This window comes from Laccaria bicolor, genomic scaffold (genome assembly GCF_000143565.1).
Source record: "Laccaria bicolor S238N-H82 LACBIscaffold_17 genomic scaffold, whole genome shotgun sequence".
NCBI lineage: Eukaryota > Fungi > Basidiomycota > Agaricomycetes > Agaricales > Hydnangiaceae > Laccaria > Laccaria bicolor.
Window position 1 is genome coordinate 270,064 of NW_001889888.1, and position 11,347 is coordinate 281,410.

General features: G+C 45.9%; 3 protein-coding genes across 3 annotated transcripts; 1 reads left to right on the plus strand and 2 right to left on the minus strand.

The window, feature by feature from the left end:
• Positions 1-1,656: 1,656 nt before the first annotated feature.
• LACBIDRAFT_299639 (uncharacterized protein) lies at positions 1,657-2,020 on the minus strand (the record flags this gene model as incomplete). The annotated part of the gene is made up of 2 exons (XM_001882585.1): positions 1,657-1,717; positions 1,773-2,020. 2 exons carry the CDS (start codon positions 2,018-2,020, stop codon positions 1,657-1,659), a joined length of 309 nt encoding a protein of 102 aa, XP_001882620.1.
• A 773-nt stretch (positions 2,021-2,793) lies between these two features.
• Positions 2,794-4,121, plus strand: LACBIDRAFT_328506 (uncharacterized protein; the record flags this gene model as incomplete). Its single annotated transcript, XM_001882457.1, has 11 exons — positions 2,794-2,816; positions 2,871-2,937; positions 3,076-3,170; positions 3,212-3,233; positions 3,540-3,587; positions 3,679-3,695; positions 3,767-3,799; positions 3,827-3,849; positions 3,899-3,908; positions 3,961-3,995; positions 4,066-4,121. 11 exons carry the CDS (start codon positions 2,794-2,796, stop codon positions 4,119-4,121), a joined length of 429 nt encoding a protein of 142 aa, XP_001882492.1.
• A 3,498-nt stretch (positions 4,122-7,619) lies between these two features.
• LACBIDRAFT_328507 (uncharacterized protein) lies at positions 7,620-9,646 on the minus strand (the record flags this gene model as incomplete). Its single annotated transcript, XM_001882586.1, has 5 exons — positions 7,620-8,181; positions 8,284-8,693; positions 8,847-8,957; positions 9,284-9,400; positions 9,632-9,646. The coding sequence occupies 5 exons, from the start codon at positions 9,644-9,646 to the stop codon at positions 7,620-7,622; spliced, it is 1,215 nt and encodes a 404-aa protein (XP_001882621.1).
• Positions 9,647-11,347: the final 1,701 nt, after the last annotated feature.

The following is an 11,347-nucleotide window of genomic DNA, read 5'->3' on the forward strand; positions in this document are numbered from 1 at the left end:
TGTTGTCATTGTCGTGTGTCGTTGTCGTTGTCGCGTGCCGCTGCTGGGCGCTCGTCGCCGTTCTGTGTTGGCATTGGCGGTGGTGGGCGCTCGTTCGTCGTTGTCGCGTATCGTCGTGCTGGCGTGTCGTCGTTGTCGCGTGTCGTTGTCGTTGTCGCGTGTCGTCATGCTCGCGTGTCATCGTTGTCATCGTTCTCGCACGTCGTTGTCGCGTGCTGCTGGCACCTGTCGTGGTGAGAACTGGGCATTGGGGTGGTGGGCATACGTACCCTTGGCCCATGACGTTGCCACGTCATGGGCGTTGTCCCTCGTTCTTGGCCTGTCATTCCGCGTTGGCGTGGGCGTTGTTGGCGTGGGCGTGGGTGTTGTTGGTGTGGGCATGGGTGTTGTTGGCGTGAGCGGCGTTGGCGTTGGCGGTGTTAGAGGACAGTGGTGGTGGTGGAAGGGAAAGGGATGGTCACGGATGTGTGACCATGCCGCAAACAGGATACGTGACGATATGGCACGCCCTCAAGTAGTCACGTGATCTCACCCCGCAGACTGAACAAAATCATGAATCCTTATTGCAGCTATCACTACCTATACTAATATCTATAACATTACCTTTCTATTCATTGATCAATAGAATTATAAGTCTGTATAGTCTATTTCGCTTTTTTTGTAGTATTAATAATAATAAGTAATAAGCAATAATGCACTGGAATCACTGGAATCCACTGGACTCCAGTGGATTCTGACTGGACTCATAGTCCACTGGACTGGACTGGACTGGACTTGAGTCCAGTGGACTGGGGATTGTGCAAGCCAATTTGGCCTGATAAATGGGCCACTGGAATCCACTGGACTCCACTGGACTCCACTGGAATCCACATGGATTACGTGGGGGATGGTAAAGACCTCGATTTTCTGACATACACTGTGTAGTGTCTTTGACTATGTTAAGGTTCATGGGGATATGGTTGAAGGATTGACATATATACATTGTTGCATCATTGGTTTTGGTATCATGCTCAACCTGTCTTTTGCATTAGGACAGTTGTCCTCTCTTTTTAATCAGAAGCCACCATCCTATCTTTGGACTGGTATTCACATAGTAGCCACTGTTGTATTTGACTATAGTTATTGTTGAAAGTGACTTCTCTGAAAATTATGAATTGTATGTGATACCTGGCAGCCTATCCATGCTTTTCATAGCATGATCCCTTGACACCTTCCAACCTTTCATCATTCAATCTTAGCTCATTCAGAAGGACTGATAGGTGAAGGATAAGGGGCAATTGGGTCATGTCTCTTTCTCAATCTTCATTGAGGAGTCATGTGAGAAAGACAATCTTGAAATTGGTAAGGCTTTTTCATCATGGACTAATGAATCAGAGTTAAGTATAGTTTGAGAGAGGAGAGTAACTATTAACATGAAAGGATAGAATAGGCTCTACTTCTGTCAAAGACGAGTTGAGCATGATACAAAACCACTGATGCAGCAATAGATAGATGGGTGTCAAGCCAACTCAATCCTTCAGCCATATCCCCATGAACCTTAACATACACCACTATTTGGGCCAGATGTGGAAGCCACCTGGGCCATGCAGCGTCTCCTCAACATTTTCCCACATTGTCACCAGTGTGACGGATTGTGGCCACCAGCTCAAAATCGAACTAATAGGGTTCTGCCGCCAGCCTAGCTGGCACAAACCTGTCAGGTCCAGCCAATTTCCAGCTGACCGCTCTGGCTATTAGCAGGCAGACAGGATAGGTTGTCGTTAGTGACTTACTTTGGCAGGGTTTGGACAAACAAATGGCGAGGGCAGCAACCCCCATAGTGGTGATAACTTACCAAGCAAGAGAGCTCCACGTGGCAGGCGAGGGAACATCGTACATGATGCCGGAGTTGGTCGGGTGGTGTTGATGTCGCAGCTAGTTGGCGTTGACCCATGCATGGCTGGTGTGGGGGATGTGGGCAGTCAACGTGTCCGAGCGTGTTGTTGGCAGTGCTTGACCCCATCCACTCTTTGTCAGTCATATGTGTTGAGTGTTGGCATGTGTGTTGGGCGTTGGCGAAACTGGAGACAGCAGAGATGGCATGATGCGGTCAGAAACGATGATGGAGCAGTGAAGTTGTTGCGAGGTTGTTGTTGCATGACAAGGGAGGCAATGGATTGTTGACGACAGTTTATGCTCTTTTTGAAGCTGCGGAGTATGAATATATTTCCCACACGTATCTCTCTCTGTTCGTCTGGACAACTTCTGCTGTAAGGCATTTTATTGTTACGAAGGGGTATGAGAAATTATAAAGTTAATGCATTAAGAGCTACTAGTTACTATGGACTTTAAACAAATGTGGTACTTTAGTGAGATATGTAGGTATCATGATTTCAGTGGGTGAAGCTGGTGAGTAGATTTAGACGAGGGCTGGTGCCCCGAAATCAAACTCCTTGTCACGAGTCCACCCTCGATCCCTCTAACTCAATCCCATCAAAGGAAGGAAGAAGCTGCCTGTAGGCTGTCAATGGCAGGCTGGACAGCTGGCAGCTTGCTTCATCTTCTCTGGCTAGATCCTTCTTGTAGATTACTTTTGGCGTTCGCATAGCCTTATTTGATGCAGAGTTTCAGCATTGCTTGACCGTTCTGAAGTGCTTGTGTTCAGTACTGACGAAATGGGCACAGAGGGCGCCATAGGTCGAAGTAAAAAATGAGGGTATGTGGATAAGTACGCACCACACAAATTGTCACCCTTGCCTTGTCCTACATCCCAGCGACGAAGTAACACCAAATGACATTGATGCCCGTCACCACATGCCTGACAGTGACATGAAGAGGTAAGAGTGCGAGCGGAAGTAACCACTATTTGTTGCTACATGTTTCTGCTCTAGATTGGGCGCTGAAGCGCTGACTAATGATGGCCTCCAACTTCCCGAAGCACCCGATGCAACCCCGAAGGTCAGCTTCTGGCTTCTTCAGGCGGCTGCTTCTAAGAACTCCTTCATTTGATGGGATCAAGTTAGAGTCATCAACCCTCCCCTCTCCTCGTCACCAGCTGGGATCCGACAGGCTGCCCAACAGCTGTCAATTGTGTAGCTGACAGGGGAGCGGTTTGATGCCGATCAGGAATTTCGGCATTCTGCCATCACCCTGGGGCCCAAATGGTGGTGTAGTCAAAGACACTACACAGTGTATGTCAGAAAATCAGACTTACAAACTTTTGTAATTTCAGAAAGCAGACACTCCAAACTTTTGTAGGTTCAAAAAGTGGACGCTACAAATTGTTGTAGTCTCAAAAAAGCAGACACTACAACTTTTGTAGTCTTGAAAAGCAGACAATACAAACTTTTGTAGTCTCAAATAGCAGACACTACAAACTTTTGTAGTCCAAAAAAAGGGGACACTACAACTTTTGTAGTCTCAAATAGCAGACAATAGAAACTTTTGTAGTCTAAAAAAAGGGGACACTAGAAACTTCTGTAGTCTAACCAAAGGGGACACTAGAAACTTATGTTAGTAAAATTTGTAGTCTATTTCCGACATTTTGTAGTCTTTTGTAGTCTTTTAGTAAATTGTATAGTCTATTAGTAAACTTTAAACTTTGTAAGGTATGTCCAACTTTTGTAGTCTTTTGTAGTCTATCAGTGGTCTATCAGTGGTCCTTATAGTCTATGTCAGACTTTTTGTAGCCTTTTGCAGGCTATCCATGTATTTAGGTAAAATTGGAGATATATAAGCCCCAGAATATATACAATATAGATATACACCCTGACATTTAGTCCTGTAGTATTCATGGAGTTTGCAAGACTAATAGTCAGTTGTCAGTGGGTGACTGAAGTGCTTATAGAAAGGAGAACTCTCATCTCACTTGTGAGTTATCAGCTATAAGGGAATCTAAAAATAGATGCATGAGCTGTAGCAGGTGTTCTGTGAGTAATAAGTTCTAATATGATGAGTCACCAACTCTGTGTATCCCAGCAGTCTCTTGTCATCAAGATCAGATAACAATGTCAAAGGTGTGAGGATCCTCTCCTGTGAAGGAGATGGTCTATGATCACACTCAAGTGAGGATTGATGTTACAACAGAAATCCGATGCTACAATCCTAGCAACTCTCCAGGAAATCCATGGAAAGTCAAGTGACAGACGTATGGATTGGGGATGAGATTGCAATCTGATGAGCTAACACTTCTCCTTATGCAGAAGACTGTTAGTGATCAACTCAGAACAACACTACTTACCTCAGATGGTGAAAGTATGGTAGCATGCTTCTTTCAGAAGCTGATAAAGAATAGGATGATGATACTATTGTACATGTGTGTGGTTTACCCAAGTGGCATGTGACTGTGAGGAAAGCACTCATGTTCTGTTAGTGGAAGGTAAGTAGACAGGGTGTGAATTCTTCAGAGGATATGATCACTTGGCTCGTTCGTTTGAAGAAATTCTCACTTTCAAGATATTGAGGGTAGCAGTTATTCGCACAGATGCAGCAGGCATAGCTCATTGAGAAGACCATGACACGCGGGAGTGAGGAAAGTGCAATCAGATGCACTGACAAGATGCGTGAACACCTAAACAACACACACACACACACTACACCTTAAACACTTATCACCACAGATTCGTGCTCGGTACTTCGAGTTCAGGTTCATACAGTAAATAGAATTACCACACTTGTTTTGTTAGAACTTAAGTAGAAGTTCAGGGAAACAATTTTGTATATTTTATATCACTTGTCTAAGTTTAGTAGACCTTTTGGAACAAATGGTATTGTTTTTTTTGTCCAGGCATAAGTATAGAATTCGAAACTTAATAGTCTCCGAAGGGAAACAGCTTTTATGGGGACTATCTCGGTGTTCTGGGATTGTGTTCTAACTGTATATGAAGGAATGACAAGGAAACTGTGCTTTGTAGACTTTTATAACTCCCTTGAGCTTTTGTTATGCCTCTGATTCGATCCAAACTAGTCTTAAAGACTCTTCGAGCACACTCACTTGGATTCCTCGGTAATAGTAGAGAGCTCTCTGACTAATTGATGAGACAACCTTACAAAAGCTTAGTGATCCCCACTTAACATGCTGGTTCCGGGCACACATTACTTATGTCTGTGAAGAAAATGTCCTTTAATTGATTACACACTTATCCACTACCTCAGATGCTACTGGGAGTGTGACAGCTGGTCAACGCAGGGGATAATTCCTTGTGTTTCAGCCTGTGCACATCCTCCTTTTATACTATTCTATGTTTTCTACAGTACTTATCAGTCCCCCACAGAATCCTGCAGGACTCACAGGATTCCTGAGGATTCCTGCAGGACTACACCATAATTTTGGCAAATTTGAGATTTAGGAGAAAAATTCTGTCAAGTCCTCAGGATTCCTCAGGACTACATGACATTTAACCATGTGTGACATGTTTAAACACTTCCTCTAACTTCCTTAATGAATTTAACTCTATTTCCATCCTTAAAGCATTCAGATATCAATACATAGTAGAATTTTATTCTATTTTAAATGAGATGAAAATTACTTTACAAGTATACTAAAGGGAGGGGGGAAGGAGGGACAGACAGGAAGGGGGGTACAGACAGGGGTGGGAAGGAGGACAGGAAAGGGAGATCAGACAGGAAGGGAGATAGAGAGGAAGGGGGGACAGACAGAATGGGGACAGACAGAAATGGGGACAGACAGGGAGGGGGGACAGACAGGGAGGGGGGACAGACAGGGAGGGGGGACAGACAGGGAGGAAGGACAGATAGGGAGGGGGGACAGAGAGGGAGGAAGGACAGAGAGGGAGGAAGGACAGAAATGGAGGGAGGACATACTGGGGGTGGGCACTCATTGCCGCTTGTCGGTGGCAGCCTCATTCGCCGTTTGTCGGCAGTGGTGGGGGGGTCGTGTCTGTCTGTGGGTGCTCGTTGTCCGCGGGTGCTCGTTGTCCGCAGGTGCTCGTTGTCCGCGGGCACTCGTTGTCCGTGGGCACTCGTCGTTTGTGGGTGGGGGGTCATCGTCGTCGTCCATGCATGGGCATCGTCATCCGTGTGTGGGCATCATCATCCGTGTGCACTTGTGGGTGGTTGTTGTCTGTGGGCATTTGTCATTTGTCCGTGGGTGGGGGGACTGTTGTTGTCCGTGGGCACTCGTTGTTCGTGGGTGGTGGCGGAAGGTGGTGGGGTCCCATTCATTGTCAAAAAAGTTGCTGTCGACATGGCATACCCAGATGGGCATGCCACATCAGCCATTTGGTGGTGGCACCGTTTCCTCATCGGTGTCGGTGTGTGGGTTGTCGTGGTGGTGTGTGGTGGTGGTGGAACATGGTGGTGGGGTTGTCGTCCCTGGTCATGGGGTCATGGGCATTCATCGTCGAGAAAATCACTGTCGACATGGCACACCCAGATGGGGTGTGCCACGTCAGCTGTTTGGTGGTGGCGCCGTTTGTTGGGCACCACCATTGTTGTTGTTGTTGTTGTCGGGGTTGATGTCGTTGTCATTGTCATTGTCGTCTGTTGTGTGGTGGTCGTGGTGGTCGTGGTGGGCAAGGTTGTGGGTGGTGAGGAAAGAGAGAGATGAGGTGACGTGTCACATATGAGAACCATCATCAACAAACATGTGCACAGGATGCATCACGTCACATGATGTATCCAAGCACATGCTCATGGGTCATGTGACTCATCAAATGCCTCATTCCTGGGACTAGTCCTGTCTGAAAATCCTCAGGAATCACCCCCCAGGACTCAAAAATTGGCTGGCACATCAGCCAATATAGAGTCCTGGTAATCCTCAGGAATTCTCAGGAATCCTGCAGGAATCAGTGGGGGACAATAAAGACCTCCTTTTCTATTTATATTTACACGTCCGTGCATTGTCTGAGAGGTCAGACAAATTAATACTGATTTTTAGTAAAGGTTTGAAGTGGCTCAGTTGTGCGTGGCACAACTGAGCTGACTTCTTTTAAGTTTTCATAGTGTTTGCTCTATTGTGGTGACGCAACACATCAGTATTGATGCATATGCAGAAATAGCTGTAAACAGTTTTCACGATCAGTTCAGCCAAGGTGAATGGTCCGCTTAGTGATTTTCTCTCTATTATTAGATACTATGCATGGGTCTTGGACCGCACAGCAAATCATTCATATTTTATCTCTTGGGAGGAGGCTCTGGAATATTCCTCAAGGCCGAACACTCCAGGTTCAATGATGCCATGATGAGTGATGCATGTGATGCATATCACCACATGACTTCTTTGATCATGCTTCGTAGCACATGACTAGTTGGCTTCTTGCATCGGGAACGCATCAGGCTATACGCTCGCGCATTACTCATCGAATTACATTGTTTAATCCATGTTAGAAATAAACCCTAGTTTGGTGTAAGCTCCAACACCCTGTGCTGAGGTGTGTTTACTCTAGAACACCTTTATAGTGAACTATTTCATGGTAGTGTAGTCTTTTTAATAGGCTTCGAGTATATTGAAGTGGTCCAATCATGTGCCGACCACAATTCCTACTGCCTTAAGATGCGCACATTTCTTGGATGAAGACGTTAATCGACTAGATCGGGCTGTATCTAATGATCCTCATGATCAAAGTGATTGTATTTACTTATAGTAGGTTTTATTAGAGAAAATGTGTAAATTCGCAATTTTATGGGTGTATTCTTACACTCCGTATCATCATGTCATTTGGGAGAGATGACAGTGGAGTGGTCATGGTAAAAGCTACCAAAGACGAGAGATTGTCGTTTTGCCGGAGTGTGACACCACTTTTGGAAGGAGTGTGTAATTGCACTAAGGTGGGTCTCGGAACAACGTGGGTGGTCTGATGATCTGTTGTCTCATCTTCAGACAGTGTTGTCAAGGAAGAGGAATCAATGGTCAGCCGAATAGCATGGTTACCCTCGAGAGCTGCAAGATTTCGTGCTAATGAGGTTTCTGGGATGGTAGCAGATTGGCTGACTGGGTTGACGGCCGGTTCGTCTTTACACAATTGAGGGCTTGTATAGGTGATAGGATGTTGACGGAATGGAAGTTTCTCAGGGATTATGACCATTTGACTCGACAGCGAGAGGGGGCTTTCAAGGGCCTGTTGCTGGCAGTTCCTCATGTGACTACTGCAGGCATAGCTCAAGTAGGATTTGAGGGATCGTTTTGACGCTGTCAAGGTTATCGGAGGCGTGGAACCAATGTCTGTCATAGCCGTGTGGTCACTCTCGAAGGCTGCAGGTAATCGTGCTATCGAGAGCACAGAAGAAGCAGAGTTATCTTCTGTCCTCGCTAGGTTGTTTCCTTCGAGAGCAGAGAGTACTCACACTAATGTAGGTACATGAGAAGTGGAATCATCATCCATCATAGCTGAGCTGTTGCCCTCAAAAGCTGCAGGTATTTGCGCTATCAAGGGTATGGGGCTACTATGAGTGGGGGAATTGACTTCAGTGTCAGGTTCGTCTGTCATCAGCATTCCCTTCCCCTTTTTCCTAGTCCTTGTCAGCACTATGATTTCGCAACTGGTAGAGTGGTTGATGTTGCGGAATTCCATTCTGTGGCAGTTGTTGTCGGAAGGGTAGATTGTCTGTTTCATCAAATAAGGTAACAAAGCAGTCTGCCAGTTGCCTGGTTTAAATGGTGGTGATTGGTGATTAGGGCAATGTCGGGATGGGGATTCCTCAGGGGATATCATCATTAAGATCATCTGCGAGGGTGGATTCCGACTTTCAAAGTTCTGACAAAGGCAGTTCTTCATGCAACTGCAGTGGGCATAGCTTGTATTGGTTGGGAGAGATTGTTTTTTAAATGTTGACAGGGCTGTCGTTAACGTAGAGTCATCGTCTGTCGTAACTGAGTTGTTACCCTCAAGAGTGGCAGGCATACACACTAACGTGGACAGGGAAGGAGTAGAGCCATTGTCCATTGTGGCTGGGTCATTACCCTCAGCAGCAGCAGGTCTTCGTGCTAACAAGGGTATGGGAGATATGGAGTTGTTACCCTTGAAAGCAGCAGGTGTTCACTCTATCGAAGGTGTGGGAATGATGAGCAAGGCATGGTCAGTGGTTTTCTCGCTTTTGTTAGGGTTTAGGTTTACTTGGGAAATGGAAGGTCTGGAAACTGCCATGAGTTGACAGGATCTGTCAATCAGACTTGCCTTAAGTAGTTTCTCTGGGCTTCATCTTGATGAAGTCCACAGTGCCCCCACCATTGTGAAACCGAAGGGCTGATCAGGACTTCTTGATGAAGGCATGAGTGCAAGATGGTGGCAGAGAATATCCAGGGTACACAAGAGAGAGATTGTGATGTGGTGCTGCAAGGCGATACCATGTTGAGGTTATCCTGTGACCCAGGAATTGGGGCGCAGTCACCCAGTGCAGGACTCTTGTATCCTGGAGGGGAGGCATAAGGCTGCCTAGCTGTATAGAAAGGGGGTGACTCTGTCTGCATGTAATGTATAATGTGGTTGCAAAGTGAGTATATTTGTTGTGAACACAACGCTATACAGAGTAAGGACAAACACAAGTAAATACAATGATTCTAGGTCACGCATGGAGTATATACTATCATGCCATTACAATATACCTCTAAAGAGTTCTTAGAGCTACTGGGCAAGGTGCAGGCTGCCGTACATACAGTATCCCCCTTCCCTTCATTACCATAAGGCTGACAGACCTGCAGATCATCCATCTGGACATGGAAGGGTACTCGAACCTTGAACACTGGGTTGCAGAGCTAGACATGCAGATTGAGGCTGACACATATCATTCAAGTGTGGTGTGCTGAGTTTCATAGGGTCGATGATAGTGATGCTCAGAGGGACTTGCTGCCTGTTAGGGATGTTGCGTGGAAGAGGAGGGAGGATAAGTGGATGGAGGAGAAGGTAGCTTTCTTCTTCCTTTGTGTAAGGACATGGAGGGACAGATGATGCTGAAGCCTATTGTGCAGGAGATCAAGATACAGAACCAAGTTGTCCTTTTGGACCTGCCTATAGAGTATGTGAGGTCTTCGTGGATTAGGCAATCATATGATTGGCTTGGTGTGAACTCTTCTTTGCTTGGGTTGAATTCAAAGCTGAGCATGCTGGAGAGTTCTTGGTACGAAATTGGGCTTCAGATGCAGGGAGTGTCATTTGCAGAGATGACGTGCATGTCAATGGTATGTCGAGGTTGTTCTGTGTACACAGACTTGTTCTGACATACATTTCAGTTGACCTGATTCATGGACAACACCCTGGAATGCCCCTTCACCCTAATCAAACATAAAAGACTACGTCGGCAAATGGCTCCAATTCCTCCCTCTGGGAGCTCAAGGCTGAATACATGTTCAACTGCCTTGAGGACTCACTTGCCAACTGGAAGCAGCTCCTCAATGAAGTCAAGAAAGCATGGTTGACATTCAATACATCTGATATGCAGAAATTGTTTGGTGTGTACATTATTGATTTTGAGCAGGTGCAGGTGAGGGTGAATGCGAAATATGATGTGTGGCAGAGGTATACTGGTATATAACACATGCACTCCTTAACTCTTATAACACATTTCAGTCTTTCTTTGAAGTCAAGCTGCCTTCTGCTAAGAAATGGTGTCTCTTCTCAACATCTACAAAAACCAATTGTCAGATCATCTCTCTTCTGCAATAAACACACTTATTGTAAACCGACATAGCTGCACCAACACAATGGAGATGGTGAACACCAGCCCAATGGTTGGTGACCCTCCAGAAGGGCAGTGGTGAATCTGAATGCTAGAGTTGGGGAATAAGAAGAGCACGAAAAGACTGTGATGTTCAGCAGCACTCTCATTTCCTTTCTTCTAGGAACACCAAGGGTTGATCCTCTGCTATGTTCTTTGCTTTGAAGTGCTGCATGGGGATGAGAGATCAGGGATGGAGTGGATGTGGGTGGGTAAGCACATACAGTATATGACCAGTTCCCAGTGCACCACCTCAGTCACAAGCAGGAGTGGCACCTCCTTTGCCCCCGACCTCCTCTTCCTCAGCTGGCCACACTGTTTCCCCCATGACCCCCACTTCCCCCTCCTGCTCTACCACTACCACCCAGTACTTTACCATCCCCCACATAATCCACATGGACTCCACTGGATTCCACTGGATTCCACTGGACTTCACTACATACTGGCAATATCCACAAAACTGGACTCCCAGCCCAAAACTGGACTCCACTGGACTCCACTGGACTGCAAGCACAAATCTGGACTGGACTGGACTGGACTGGACTGCAAATTACAAAACTGGACTCCACTGGACTCTCCCAACACAAAAAAAGAATTCCTGAACTTAGACTTCAAAACAAAAAATAAAATTGAAGTATATTTATTAATTAAATTAATTAATTATACTAAATTCTATGTTACAGAGAGGGGGGAGGGA